The sequence below is a fragment of the Oncorhynchus kisutch genome, linkage group LG10, assembly GCF_002021735.2.
Source record: "Oncorhynchus kisutch isolate 150728-3 linkage group LG10, Okis_V2, whole genome shotgun sequence".
Taxonomy (NCBI): domain Eukaryota; kingdom Metazoa; phylum Chordata; class Actinopteri; order Salmoniformes; family Salmonidae; genus Oncorhynchus; species Oncorhynchus kisutch.
The window spans coordinates 23,737,827-23,754,205 of NC_034183.2; the positions used below are offsets into that span (position 1 = coordinate 23,737,827).

The following is a 16,379-nucleotide window of genomic DNA, read 5'->3' on the forward strand; positions in this document are numbered from 1 at the left end:
GTGTCCTGGCTAAATTCCCAATCTGGCCCTCATACCACCATGGCCACTTAATGATCCCCCAGCTTCCAATTGGCTCATTCATTCCCCTGTAACTATTCCCCAGGTTGTTGCTGTAAATTAGAATGTGTTCTCAGTCAATTTACCAGGATAAATAAAATTAAATAGACAACAATTCTCTGAAATTCTGAAATAGTAAGACAAAGAACACTTTAATAAACAAGACCAGTGAGTTTCACTGGTAGACAAGAGATTTCAGCAGTTTCTCATCTCCAATGAAGGATTACTGTTAATCTAATCTACTGTTTAATTGCTAGGTCCTCAAGCCCATGTCTGGCACAATAATACCGCTCAATTCCAGGAGCTGTTGTCTTGAAGTGTCTCAGGCTTAAGACTGAACTTCCCCTATCCTACCTCAAGCAACCTGACCCCAGTATGTAGCGTAACAGATCTGCACACTAATTCTATATACTGTGGAATGAGAATAGATATACTTAAAACCATTACAACTATGAAGTTTCCCCACCCTTAAATACATAAAATCAACATGTTAAACACACATTTATAGAACAGTTAGAAGGTAATACAATGAGGACAAACGCTATTAAAAGAGCACTTAGGCCACATAAAGGATACATTTTCCTGAAGCTTTGGGAGCAGTTGGCACTGTAGACTTTAGTCAGTGCAGAGTCAGACATCATGTCCTGCCAATTACCTCCTCGCTGCCTCCCTCATTTATCTTTATTGGTGATACATTACCCCGTATTAAAAATAGACATGGGATAATAGCAGTAATGATGTTGATGATGGAATTAGACTGCTGAGACGGACGTCATCTCGTTGTGACTGGAATTTAAACGGGCTTCGCATTATGATCACAGCAGGTCTTTAGTGCCTCCATGCCTGTGTGTTGGATGGGGTTTTCAAGTGGATGTGGGATTTTGGTGGAAACGCTGTGACATTAGGTATTATTAGCATAAGCGCACGGCCAATCAAAACAAAGAACCTGTGCCAATCTGTGCGATGGACAGACGCAAGCACAGGTGTGTCTGACGGCTGGCCGGGGCTGATGGCAGCAGGTTGGCATGCAGAATGCTATGCCCTTGGCCAAGCATATGAGAGTACAGCAGGGACAGCAGGATCAATTGGACAACTATTAGAAGTAGGCCTTAAGATCATGTGTTTAAGGGAAACACTCACAGGAAATGAGGGTAAATCCAAGACAGGCTTTTTAAAACATGGGAGAGTCTATTTTTCAAGGGACTATTTACATAAAAATAATGCTTTTATTTTTGGGGGGGAGTTGTGTCTTAGTAGAGTTCCTTTATTTTGCCTGTTAATTAACATTTAATTAAAAACTAGGTGACCATGAAGTAGTCAGACTTCCAAACTGACAGAAAGAGCACAAACAAACTTTATTGTGTAACTCCTTCATTAAATATTTAAAGAGGTATCATCGCTCCCCCTGCCATCCTGCAGTGTATTCTCATTGATACACTAGAGTACATTTATATTTTCTTAAACGAACAAATGACTGCTGCAGAAATAGTGATCATATTTCAGTGCCGGTCAATTCAGCTCATTATGGCCACTCTTCCTCCAGGGAATTTTGTATTGATTGGCGAGGGTCACGGGGCTATATTCTGCACTCTCGTAATATGAATTCTCAAAGCTGTATTAGTATGGACAGAAAGACTATAAAGAATTGACACTACAGTTATTTAGCTGAAAGTCGTTGGCCATTTGCTGCATATACGCTACATGACCAAAAGTATGTGGACAACAGCTCGTCGAACATCTCATTCCAAAATCATGGGCATTAATATGGAGTTGGTCCCATCTTTGCTGTTATAACAGCCCCGAATCTTCTGGGAAGACTTTGCACTAGATGTTGGAACATTACTGCAAGGACTTGTTTCCATTCAGCCACAAGAGCATTAGTGAGGTCGGGCACTGATGTTGGGCAATTAGGCTTGGCTCACAGTCGGTGTTCCAATTCATCGTAAAGGTGTTCGATGGGGTTGAGGTCAGGGCTCTGTACAGGCCAGTCAAGTTCTTCCACACCGATCTCGACAAACTATTTCTGTATGGACCTCACTTTGTGCACAGGGGCATTGTCATGCTGAAACAAGGAAAGACCTTCCCCCAACTGTTGCCCCAAGTTGGAAGGCCAGAATCGTCTAGAATGTCATTGTATGCTGTAGCATTAAGATTTCCTTTCATTGGAGCTAAGGGGCCTAGCCCGAACCATGAAAAACAGCCCCAGACCAATATTCCTCCTCCAACAAACTTTACAGTTGGCACTATGCATTCGGGCGGGTAGCGCTCTCCTGGCATCCGCCAAACCCAGATTTGTCTACTGGGGGGCCTCCTCAGTGGCGCAGCGGTCTAAGGCACTGCATCGCAGTGTTTAAGGCGTCACTACAGACCTGGGTTCGATCTCAGGCCGTGTCACAGCTGGCCGTGACCGGGAGACCCATGAGGCGGCGCACAATTGGCCCAGCGTCGTCTAGGTTAGGAGAAAGTTTGGCCGGCCGGGATTTCCTTGTCCAATCGCACTCTAGCTACTCCTTGTTGTGGGCCGGGCGCCTGCAAGCTGACTGGTGTTTCCTCCGACACATTGGTGCGGTTGGTTTCCGGGTTAAGCGAGCAGTGTGTCAAGGAAGGGTTGTGTTTAGGAGGACGCATGGCTCTCGACCTTTGCCTCTCCCGAGTTCATAGGGGAGTTGTAGCGATGGGACAAGACTGTAACTGCCAATTGGGGAGAAAAATGGGAAAAATGTAAATTAATGAGTCCGTTGGACTGCCAGATGATGAAGGGTGATTAATCACTCCAGAGAATGCAATTCCACTGCTCCAGAGTCCAATGGCGGTGAGCTTTACACCACTCCAGCATTGCGATCTTAGGCTTGTGTGCAGTTGCTCAGCCATGTAAGCCCTTAACCCATTTCATGGAACTCCCAACGAACAGTTCTTGTGCTGACATTGCTTCCAGAGGCAATTTGGAACTCGGTAGTGAGGACAGACAATTTTTATGTGCTCCGCGCTTCAGCACTCGACAGTCCTGTTCTGTGAGCTTGTGTGGCCTACCACTTCGTGACTGAGCCGATGTTGCTCCTAGATGTTTCCACTACACAATAACAGCACTTACAGTGAACCTGGGCAACTCAAGCAGGGCAAAAAAAATGGACGAACTGACTTGTTGGAAAGGTGGCATCCTATGACGGTGCCATCTTTAAAGCCAGTGAGCCCCTCAGTAAGACCATTCTACTGCCAATGTTTGTCTATGGAGAATGCATGGCTGTGTGCTCGATTTTATACACCTGTCAGTAACGGGTGTGACTGAAATGGCCGAATCCACTAATTTGAAGGGGTGTCCACATTTGTTTGTATATACAGTACCAGTCAAAAGTTTGGACACACTGACTCATTCAATGGAATCATGTAGTAACCAAAAAAGTGTTAAACAAATCAAAATATAAGCAGCAATCAAAGCAGCCACCCTTTCCCTTGATGACAGCTTTGCACAATCTTGGCATTCTCTCAACCAGCTTCATGAGGTAATAACCTCTAATGCATTTCAATTAACAGGTGCGCCTTGTTAAAAGTTTATTTGTGGAATTTCTTTCCTTCTTAATGTATTTGAGCCAATCAGTTGTGTTGTGACAAGGCAGGTTTGGAAAACAGAAGATAGCCCTATTTGATAAAAAAAACAAGTCCATATTATGGCAAGAACAGCTCAAATAAGCAAAGAGAAACAACAGTCCATCATTACTTTAAGACATGAAGGTCAGTCAATCCGGAAAATTTCAAGAACTTTCAGAGTTTCTTCAAGTGCAGTCGCAAAAACCATCAAGTGCTATGATGAAACTGGTTCTCATGAGGACCGCCACAGAAAAGGAAGACCCAGACTTACCTCTGTTGCAGAGGATAAGATCATTCGAGTTAACTGCACCTCAGAATGCAGCCCAAATAAATGCTTCACAGAGCTCAAGTAACAGACACATCTTAACATCAACTGTTCAGAGGAGACTGTGAATCAAGCCTTCATGGTCGAATTGCTACAAAGAAACCAATACTAAAGGACACCAATAATAAGAAGAGACTTGCTTGGACCAAGAAACACGAGCAATGAACATTAGACAGGTAGAAATCTGTCCTTTGATCTGATTAGTCCAGATTTGAGATTTTTGGTTCCAAACGCTGTGTCTTTGTGAGATGCAGAGTAGGTGAACGGATGATCTCTGCATGTGTGGTTCCCACCGTGAAGCATGGAGGAGGTGTGACGGTGTGGGGGTGCTTTGCTGGTGACACTGTCTGTGCTGTATTTAGAATTCAAGGCACACTTTATCAGCATGGCTACTACAAGATTCTGCAGCGTTACGACATCCCATCTGGTTTGCGCTTAGTGGGACTATCATTTCTTTTTCAACAGGACAATAACCCAAAACACACCTCCAGGCTGTTCCACCTCAAGTGCTATTTGACCAAGAAGGAGAGTGACGGTGCTGCATCAGATGACCTGGCCTCCACAATCACCTGACCTCAATCCTATTGAGATGGTTTGAGATGAGTTGGACCGCAGAGTGAAGGAAAAGCAACCAACAAGTGTTCAGCATATGTGGGAACTCCTTCAAGACTGTTGGAAAAGCATTCCTCATGAAGCTGATTGAGAGAATGCTAAGAGTGTGCAAATCTGTCAATGAAGAAAGGATGGCTACTTTGAAGAATCTAAAATCTAAAACATATTTTGATTTGTTTAACACTTTTTTGGTTACTACATGATTTCATATGTGTTATTTCTTAATTTTGATGTCTTCACTATTATTCTATGATGTAGAAAATAGTAAACATAAAGAAAAACCCTTGAATGAGTAGGTGTGTCCAAACTTTTGACTGGTACTGTAAAGTGTATCATGAATATTTCAAATATTTTCACTGAGGTAAACAAGTCAATATGACAAACAATGGACAGCAAATATCTAATAAAAAGTAACTTATTCGCGTGTATTTTAATCTATCATATTTCTATTTTTCCATATCCACAAACTGTCAGCTTACTAAACACATAGCTGTTGGGGAGGCTTTGGTCATAGGGAATAGGGCTTAATGGTTATCCCCACATCCCCTGGAGCTGCCACAAATGGAGGAAGCAAGTGACACATTGTAGGTGTTGGTGTTGACAGCACGTTGCCTATGGGATTGCACCAGAGGCCAGCGTCGCTAGCAGGTGTGCGATGTTTGACAGATAATAGTAGATAAACCCATGCCCAAACAGCAGTTAGCCCGCTGAGGGACAAGCGGCACATGAGGAGGAACTGTGCCTTTAGCCATCCAGCAGGATCCTGAAGCCAAACCTACAAGTCATAGACACTCAGGGTCATCTCCCCTCACAAACACCTTCTCAGCATCAGTTTGAAGGCCTATAATTGGAGCTCCAAATGTATTTGAAGCTAATGAGATATCACAGCTGAGTTGTTGAATTAAGTCCAAAGAACTAAGCCATGTTTTTGATTCTTGCTGTTTTCTTTTTCTAGAAATATGTATTCATACAATACAATTCATTTGTGTTTGCCACCCACAACTTAGCGGGGGGATCTAAGTTCTTGGGAATGAAAACAAGTTATTTGCAATGGATACTCACATTTGTTTAACGGCTTGGTCGATTTTCAATCAGAGTAATAACACCATTTTGTGCCACACTATGTTTTGCACCCTGCTTCGTTTCACGGTAAAGTTGAGAATCAAAAGGTCCACAGTGAAACCCCCCCCCAAAGAAGCAAAGAGACGGTACACTAAGTGTACAAACATTAGGAACACCTAATCTTTCCGTGACATAGACTGACCAGATGAATCCAGGTGAAAGTTATGATCCCTTATTGATGTCACTTGTTAAATCCACTTCAATCAGTGTAGATGAAGGGGAGGAGGCATGTTTTTAAGCCTTGAGACATGGATTGTGTATGTAAGACATTCAGAGGGTGAATGTGCAAGACAAAAGTTTTACGTGCCGTTAAACAGGGTATGGTAGTAGGTGCCAGGCGGCAGTTTGAGTGTGTCAAGAACTGCAACGCTGCTGGGTTTTTCACGCTCAACAGTTTCCCGCATGTATCAAGAATGGTCCACCACCCAAAAGACAACCAGCCAACTTGACACAGCTGTGGGAGCATTGGAGTCTACATGGGCCAGATTCCCTGTGGAATGCTTTCGACATCTTGTAGAGTCTGTGCCCTGACGAATTGAGGCTGTTCTGAGGGCAAAAGGGGGTGCAACACAATATTAAGGTGTTCCTAATGTTTTGTAGACTCGGCGTACATTTCACAACAGATAGAAGGGCCCCTTCAAAATGAGCAAACGGAGCAAGATTCCCTTTTGATTGTGACACAGTGGAGTCGCATCAAACATCTCCTTTCACATCCAGAAAATGGAGGCAAGCTAATATGACACAGTGAAAACACAGCTCATCTTGAGCTGTTAGAACACGAAAATGTCTGAGGTGAAAGGGAACATGGAGACATGATCTGATAACCAAGTGCTGCGCGGCAGATACATCCTGACAGCTAGCTGCTCCTTATTGAGCCAACACAGGACGCCACCGGCAAGTAAGAGAATGAAAAAAGGCTGCTGAAGTAAACATGCAAACAAGGCTGCATAGCCAACAGGTTACCATATCAACACTGTACCTGAGCAGGTTGCAGACCAGAGACTGCTGCTGTTCAATGGGTGCTATGGTTTTTGCACTGGCTCTGAGAAATAGACAACTCCATACACACACACCAGCCCCCACCAACTCAATCCACACAGCACAGACACCACGGCATCAACCTCTATTATACACTTCCTTACTGGAGATACAAAAGGCACCCAGGAACAAAAATCCAATCTTTTTTTCTATAAGGATTTGCTACACAGCAGTGCTCAACAACAGTGGTGGCTCTGATGACAAAGAAATAATCACAGCTGTCTTCCCTGTTGGAGAAAGAGGCTGTGAAAATGTTGTTTACGTTTTCCAACATGCCAAACACGAAACCCATGGCTGATTATGTGAAGAGTGCGTGAAATTGTTGTATTTGCAAGGCAGGGGATATTGACTCTAGGCATAAGTAGTCAAAAAGCATGTGGGTAGGCAAGATACATGTTTTAAAGGTTCAATGCAGCCGTTTGTATCTGGATATCAAATCATTTCTGGGTAACAATTAAGTACCTTACTGTGATTATTTTCAATTAAATTGTCAAAAAGAAACAAAAATAGCTTCTTAGCAAAGGGAAATTTCTCAAGCAAGAATTTAGCTAGGATTGTCTTGGAGTGGTCTGAGTGTAGAGGGGAAAACTGAAAATGTTCAGTTATTGGCAGAGAAGTTTTGAACTCTTTCTTATTGGTCTATTAACTCATTTACCACATGGTGATATCACCATGGAAGGCCAAAACTCCATCCAACCAAAACAGGCTCAAATTTCCAGCAGTGTTGTCAAACAGCTCTTACACTAAAAAGGCATTATCATCATTTTCACAATTTGACAGTATTATTCCAACCTCATATTGTGCAAATATATATATAAACACAGGAAAATCATGAGTTTGACTGCACTGGGCCTTTAAATACTGGTTTAGGGATGCATATTTTCTAAATATTTTTCCCTATTGTGCCACCCCACTCCCTAGCCCCCTCATATGTGCCTGCTGAATTATCACACTCATTCTCAATTCATCAGCTTGCTTTTTTAGCCACGCTTCTGAGAGGGTTTCGAAAAAATCTACTGGAAAATAGTCAATATAAGGCGGCCAGAGAAGAGAGATCCCCCCTCCCTCCTCTGCTCATCCCTCTCTTTGTTTGTGTTGTATAAGTCCCCTATAATGAAGTGCAGGGAGATAAAATATGCAAATTCACGGAGAAAGAATATAAATAGGGCAATATTAGGAAGTGTTGTTTTCACAGCTGCTTGATTATACAAAGCCCTGATAGTGTTTTATAAATAATGTCCCTCTCTCTCTCAGCAAGGCGCCAAGTCCTTGTGCTCCATTAAAGACACATCGCTCTGCTCGAGCCCAGCTCCAGCTTCAGAGCCCAGGTATTGAGTGCAGGCCTGTGCAGCTGTCCCGCTGCCCTGCTGGCTGGAGCCCCAGTCCGATCCACACACAGAGTCGAGGCCTGGCCTGGGGAGCATAGCCAGTAGCCAGGCTCTGGGCCTCTCTCCAGTGTCTATCACACCAGCAGACTTACCCAGCATGGCACCATGAAAAGCATCCCTCTGCCACATGGGACAGAAAGCAAAAAAATTACGTGCAGCCTCTCAGACCTCAGCCTCTCAGACCTCAGCCTCTCAGACCTCAGCCTCTCAGACCTCAGCCTCTCAGACCTCAGCCTCTCAGACCTCTGGCATGAAATACTGCGATGCCAGTGGAAATACAAATGCACAAATGGGCTCTTTCAGTTTCAGCTTTTCACAAGGAATGAATGGCTTTCTGTATAGGCCTACATCTAGTCTACTCCAGACTCCAGTTCTCTAACTTGGAGTGGCATGTCTTTGAGAAACGAAGATACACATTTTTTAAAATATTGTGGTATATATGTAAATGAAAACTGAAGGACAATACAACATTGGGCAAAACATATTGACGGTCACATCATGCATAAGATGTGTGACGGAACCTGTCAATATCTCTCCCCACAAACAGCCCACCTTACCTCGGGCTAATTTGTTTGTGAGGCCTTTGTTTTGATCGAGGCATGCGTGGTAATTGTGAGATAGAGATAAATGAAGAGGAACTGAAAGGTATTGAGCGAGAGAGAAAGAGAGAGAGAGAAAGAGAGAGAGAGAGAGAGAGAGAGAGAGAGAGAGAGAGAGAGAGAGCTATATAGTATCTGAGGCCCTCTTTACTATCAGAGCCCAGAGCGAGTGGAGTCCCACAGCCCTAGAGACTGTGAAGACAGAGACTGAAGAGAAATGACCACACCATTAGAGATCTGAAGGTTGCCTATTATCTTTCTGCTGCTCCGATGCCTCGCACATCTATCCAAAGCTCATGAATGTAATTGACCTTTTTAACACCCTGTAATGCACAGAGCATATGAGGGGAAAAGGGACTAAACACCATCAAGCAAAGTTAATTTAGATCGACACACTATTGTAAGATGTCCACAGAAATGGAAAGGGCATTCAGATCAATAGATTGACAATAGAATGTCTGCACCCAATCTTTCTATTGTGAACACCGAAGCCTCTTCCCCCAGCATTTGTGTGAATAAAAGTTTCTGGACGTACAGTGTGTATTTTGGTCAGAGACTGCTAGATACTGCAGGTGTTTAGTTCAGCACCTTTCCTCTTTTCCTGTGCACACCACTGTGTGTGTGTGTGTGTATGATTGTGGTGGAACAATGGCCAGGGCTAATCATTATTTAGTTGTGGAGGGCCTGGAAAGGTCAGCAGTCTTAAATGTCAGACTTCAATAGAGCCAGATGCGCAATGCTCCGCTCAAGTGTCCAATTAAATAGGGAATACCGAGGTTGTGGGTGAAATGCACTTCAGATAGAGGGGCTAATGAGGGCCCCTGGATGGAAACAGGGGCTGGGATGGTTGATGCTGATCTACGAAGCATCCTGGAGCCCTCCTACATACACCATCTCTCAGTGAGCTGCATGGGGGCCTCTCCTCTGCACCTCTCTCAGACCCCCACACCCACGGCTGTAGCACCCACTTAGTATTATTAGTGTCCTCACACCCCCTGCACCGTCTGCAGCCCCACATCCCGACTGCACGTAAAAGAAAGAGGAGAGATGGGTTGGAGAGAGGACAGAAAGGGAGGGAGAGAAAATATAGGGGGGGAAGAGAGAGGACAAAGAAGAGAGAGGTGACAGGAAAAGAGTCTCTTTTAATCTTTAGGCAGAAGGGGAGAGAGTGTCTTCCTGTTGTTGACTCTCTACCAGCCTCGTTCATCTAAAAGCACAGGCTGTTTTCCATTCAATGGGCATAATAACCTTCTCACAGATTGCCAGCGCCCAGTGAAGTGCCACAAGTGGGGGGAAGAGAACAATGCTTTATTTCATTTCATTCCTTATTGTTCACCGACTGTAAATTGTGGCACAGTGCACCATACAATATGTCTGACAGGAATACAGTACAGTACAGTATAGTCAGATAATACAAACTGAATCAAATACAAAACCAGGAAAATAACCAAACTGGCCAGTGCATTGAGCAGAAGGGCTGTCACTTAAAAAAGAGACAAAGAACCTGATTTGAGGTACAATGCTAAATGTTGCCCTCTCTCTCTTTCTGAGTGTCTGGTTGCCCTTTCCAGAGATGTCAAGGTCAGAGATATTCTTGTCTGGGCTCGGGAAACAAATGCAAAATAAATCTGGGAAATTAGCAGGCTCCACGTGTCTCACATAAACATTATTTTAATCAAAGCATATTAGACCATCCAGATCCTTTAGACATATGGGCACTGTATCCATTCTGGCGTACCCATCTGTTTCCTCTTGCCATCTCTGCAATTTGCTCCATCACCCAGCTGCTTTTCCAAGACATTGAGTTCCCCTTCCCGAGCAAAGACTCTTTACAGCAGCACCAGTCCAACTGGGGCGCTCCAGATCACAACACATTGCAGCTCCGCTGAGCATCACACACATGCTGTTTCATAATACCAGATAATATGAAAATAATGGACAGGAGCTACGCTCATCAAATCAAATTAAACAAAAAATAAACATAATAGATATTTTGATGTCTTCATTCACATTGCTATATCATTGTGCAGACATTTTCAAAGTTTAAAGTGACTGTGAGTGTGCGGTATCAGTGTGGTATAATTATGACACCAGGTTGTCTGGTAACTGATCCTGTACTGCTGAGTTATCCAGTGAACTTTTATCCCTACATGTGTACTGTTTGCTAGTAGTGACTATCATCTCTGAGAACAGAGTTTGTTTTTGTCCAGTGTCTACACTCACTCACTCACATCCCATCAGCATCAGAACAGTTAGTTAGTAGACAGTGGGCACTCACCAGGGCTGGTGATGGTTAGGAGATCTAGACGTCGCTGTTGCTGTAAGGGAAATAAAAATAGAAGCATGGTCAGAGATATTCAAAAGGGCTTAGGGCAAAAATGTCAACTCAAAATCTCTCCAAAAGAAATAACATGTCATATTACTATCATGCCATTCTTTTGCAAATCAGACTACATCTACATTTGAGTCATTTAGCAGACGCTCTTATCCAGAGCGACTTACAGGAGGAATTAGGGTTAAATGCGTTGCTCAAGGGCACATCGTCAGATTCCCCTCCAAGTCGGCTTGGGGATTCGAACCAGCAACCTTTCAGTTACTGGCCCAACACGCTTAACCGCTAGGGTGCCTGCTGCCCCAGACTATGCATAATATGTACATTATGTAAATGAGGTGTGAAACCACTATTTAAGACTGGAAAAGCACAAGATGGCACAGTATATCTCAGCCTTAAAAAGATCGGTATCAGTTTATTATTTTTGCACAAGGGAACAACATTTGTTCTCTGTGTTGTTTCTATTACAGCCAGCAGGAATGTGTCTTCCTTCTCCACTCATGCTAAAGACTGTGTGACGGAGTGTGTTTGAGAAAGACTGTGTGATGGAGTTGGTTTGAGAAAGACTGTGTGTCGGAATGTGTTTGAGAAAGACTGTGAGACGGAGTGTGTTTGAGAAAGACTGTGTGCCGGAGTGTGTTTGAGAAAGACTGTGAGACGGAGTGTGTTTGAGAAAGACTGTGAGACGGAGTGTGTTTGAGAAAGACTGTGTGACGGAGTGTGTTTGAGAAAGACTGTGAGACGGAGTGTGTTTGAGAAAGACTGTGTGACGGAGTGTTTGAGAAAGACTGTGTGACGGAGTGTGTTTGAGAAAGACTGTGTGACGGAGTGTGTTTGAGAAAGACTGTGTGTCGGAATGTGTTTGAGAAAGACTGTGTGACGGAGTGTGTTTGAGAAAGACTGTGTGACGGAGTGTGTTTGAGAAAGACTGTGCGACGGAGTGTATTTGAGAAAGACTGTGTGACGGAGTGTGTTTGAGAAAGACTGTGTGACGGAGTGTGTTTGAGAAAGACTGTGTGACGGAGAGTGTTTGAGAAAGACTGTGTGACGGAGTGTGTTTGAGAAAGACTGTGTGACGGAGTGTGTTTGAGAAAGACTGTGTGACGGAGTGTGTTTGAGAAAGACTGTGTGACGGAGTGTGTTTGAGAAAGACTGTGTGACGGAGTGTGTTTGAGAAAGACTGTGTGACGGAGTGTGTTTGAGAGAGTGCCCAATTTTACACTTCATGTCTCTAGTTTGGAGAGGGGGCCCGAAAGAGTTGCTAGCTCCCCACTCTCTTAAACCCTCTGCCAAGGCTGCAGGCTCCTGAGTACTGCATTAATCAACACCTTCTCCCTCTCTTACACTGTGTGTCCCTAAGGAACCAGCTCATGTGCGTACATGTGTGTGTGTGTGTCTATTCGTGTATGTGTATTCCACCGATGCTGCATATTTTTTGGGCGTTTCCCAATGGAAGGCTGATGATATTGCAGGTTCACCTGCTGGGTCACATACTATAATCGATGTGAGTGCAATCAGGAGGTTGAAGCCCAATCCATTAGGATTCAAGAATCTTAATGTAAAAATCCTCTCAGATACTCGAACTGCTCTTAAAACATTGCAGATGAGTGAGTGTTGTGGAGTAGAGAGAGCAGGAAGCACAGAGTGGTAGACTAGGCAGCAGAGGTCACTGTGACAGCATGAGAGCAACTAACCCCAATAAACCACCTGTATAGGCTGTTGACTCACCATTAGTTGATATGGAAACCCCACACTAATCAATATCATTTACATGTACATGTAGGTGATTTAGCAGAGACTCTTAGCCAGTGCATTCAACTAAGGTAGGTAAGACAACCACATAGCACAGTCGCATAACGCACTATTGAAATTATTACATCAAATTCAAAGTTTATGTTTTTGGCCATTGATTTCTTTCTTTCTTCAAGGTCTTTTGAAATAATTCTACCATCCACTCAATTTATAAATTACCTCCCTGATTTTGTTTTGACCAACAGGCACTGGTATTCAACCAGAATTCTTATTTAGACCTTTGTACCTCCCTCTAGTGGTACTCTGCTATTCTGCAAGTGAAAGTGTGAAGAGCGAAAAACCATAGAAAGAGAATGAAAACAATGCTTCTCTATTGTCAAGATACACTCTCTTTGGGAAAGGCTGGCTCCGTGATTAAAATCAGTGGAGTATGTCCAAGTTATTAAAATCAACGTTCCCTTCAAAACATTTGACACAGCACATTCAAACAGACCTCTACAGCATTCAGAGAGCATTGTGTACATGAAGACATTTCCCTTGTACAAAATAATTAATACCATTCCATCAAAATTTCACATGACAATTCATTCTGGTGTTGCCTGAATACTCAGTTTTGTGAAATAAAGGGATTAGAAATCATATGCATACAGGTGTGAACGCCCATTCATGATATCTCTAAATAAAATAACATTGATCTGACATATACAGTACCAGTCAAAAGTTTGGACAGACCTACTCATTCAAGGATTCTTAATTTTTTAAACTATTTTCTACATTGTAGAACTATGAAATAACACATATGGAATCATGTAGTAACCAAAAAAGTGTTAAACAAATCAAAATATATGTTATATTTGAGATTTTTCATAGTAGCCACCTTTTGCCTTGGTGAGCTTTGCACACGCTAGGCATTCTCTCAACCAGCTTCACCTGGAATGCTTTTCCAACAGTCTTGAAGAAGTTCCAACATATGCTGAGCACTTGTTGGCTGCTTTTCCTTCACTCTGCGGTCCAACTCATTCCAAACCATCTCAATTAGGTTGAGGTTGGGTGACTGTGGAGGCCAGGTCATCTGAGGAAGCACCATCACTCTCCTTCTTGGTCAAATAGCCCCTACACAGCCTGGAGGTGTGTTTTGGGTCATTGTCCTATTGAAAAACAAATGATAGTCCCACTAAGCGAAAGCCAGAGGGGATGGCATATCACTGCAGAATGTTATGGTAGCCATGATGGTTAAGTGTGCCTTGAATTCTAAAGAAATCACTGACAGTTTCACCAGCAAAGCACCCCACACCATCACACCTCCTCCTCCATTCTTCACGGTGAGAACCACACATGCGGAGATCATCCACTCACCTACTCTGCGTCCCACAAAGACACGGCGGTTGGAACCAAAAATCTCAAATTTGCACTCATTAGACCAAAGGACAGATTTCCACAGGTCTAATGTCCACTGCTCCTGTTTCTTGGCCCAAGCAAGTCTCTTATTATTATTGTGGTCTTTAATATTGGTTTCTTTGCAGCAAATCGACCACGAAGGCCTGATTCACGCAGTCTCCTCTGAACAGTTGATGTTGAGATGTGTCTGTTACTTGAACTCTGTGAAGCATTTATTTGGGCTGCAATTTCTGAGGCTGGTAACTCTAATGAACTTATCCTCTGCAGCAGAGGTAACTCTGGTTTTTCCTTTTCCTGTGGCAGTCCTCATGAGAGCCAGTTTCATCATAGCGCTTGATGGTTTTTGCGACTGCACTTGAATAAATCTACAAAGTTCTTGAAATTCTACGCATTGACTGATCATGTCATAAAGTAATGATGGACTGTCATTTTATTAGCTGTTCTTGCCATAATATGGACTTGGGTATTTTACCAAATAGGGCTATTTTCTGTATACCACCCCTACCTTGTCACAACACAAATGATTGGCTCAAATGAAATAAGAAGGAAAGAAAATCCACAAATTAACTTTTAACAAGGCACACCTGTTCATTTAAATGCACTCCAGGTGACTACCTCATGAAGCTGTTTGAGAAAATGCCAAGAGTGTGCAAAGCTGTTATCAAGACAAATTTTGGCTACTTTGAAGAATCTCAAATCTAAAATATATTTTAATTTGTATAACAACTTACATGATTCCATATGTGTTTAATCATAGTTTTGATGTCTTCACTGTTACACCAAACTGGAAGTCTTCAGACTAGCTTGGAAAGACAGTGCCGTGCATCGAAGAGCCCTCACTGCTGCTCGATCATCCTATTTTTCCAACTTAATTGTCAAAATAAGAACAATCCAAAATGTATTTTTGATACTGTCGCAAAGCTAACTAAAAAGCAGCATTCCCCAAGTGAGGATGGCTTTCACTTCAGCAGTAATAAATTCATGAACTTCTTTGAGGAAAAGATCATGATTATTAGAAAGCAAATTACGGACTTCTCTTTAAATCTGCGTATTCCTCCAAAGCCAGGCTGTCCTGAGTCTGCACAATTCTGTCAGGACCTAGGATCAGGGTAGACACTCAAGTGTTTTAGTACTATATCTCTTGACACAATGATGAAAATAATCATGGCTTCTAAACCTTCAAGTTGCATACTGGACCCTATTCCAACTAAACTACTGAAACAGCTGCTTCCTGTGCTTGGCCTTCCTATGTTGAACATAATAAACGTCTCTCTATCCACCGGATGTGTACAGAACTCACTAAAAGTGGCAGTAATAAAGCCGCTCTTGGAAAAGTCAAACCTTGAGCCAGAAAATATAAAAAACTATCGGCCTATATCGAATCTCCCATTCCTCTCAAACATTTTAGAAAAAGCTGTTGCGCAACAACTCACTGCCTTCCTGAAGACAAACAATGTATACGAAATTCTTCAGTCTGGTTTTAGACCCCATCATAGCACTGAGACTGCACTTGTGAAGGTGGTAAATTACCTTTTAATGGTATCAGACCGAGGCTCTGCATCTGTCTTCTTGCTCCTAGACCTTAGTACTGCTTTTGATACCATCGATCACCACATTCTTTTGGAGAGATTGGAAACCCAAATTGGTCTACACGGACAAGTTCTGGCCTGGTTTAAATCTTATCTGTCGGAAAGATGTCAGTTTGTCTCTGTGGATGGTTTGTCCACTTACAAATCAACTGTAAATGTTGGTGTTCATCAAGGTTCCATTTTAGGACCACTATTGTTTTCACTATATATTTTACCTCTTAGGGATGTCATTCGAAAATATAATGTTAACTTTCACTGCTATGCGGATGACACACAGCTGTACATTTCGATGAAACATGGTGAAGCCCCAAAATTGCCCTCGGTGGAAGCCTGTGTTTCAGACATAAGGAAGTGGATGGCTGCAAACGTTCTACTTTTAAACTCGGACAAAACAGAGATGCTTGTTCTAGGTCCCAAGAAACAGAGAGATCTTCTGTTGAATCTGACAATTCATCTTGATTGTACAGTCGTCTCAAATAAAACTGTGAATGACCTCGGTGTTACTCTGGACCCTGATCTCTCTTTTGACGAACATATCAAGACTGTTTCAAGGACAGCTTTTTTCCATCTCCGTAACATTGA

General features: G+C 42.9%; 1 protein-coding gene across 1 annotated transcript in view; it reads right to left on the reverse strand.

Moving 5' to 3' along the window:
- The window catches only part of LOC109897490 (cytosolic carboxypeptidase 6), a 469,989-nt gene that overhangs the window by 121,865 nt on the left and 331,745 nt on the right, over positions 1–16,379 (reverse strand). The window contains exon 7 of the mRNA XM_031832857.1: positions 11,005–11,044. Within this exon, the coding sequence (XP_031688717.1) occupies positions 11,005–11,044 (40 nt within the window). The remainder of the gene's footprint in view (positions 1–11,004; positions 11,045–16,379) is intronic.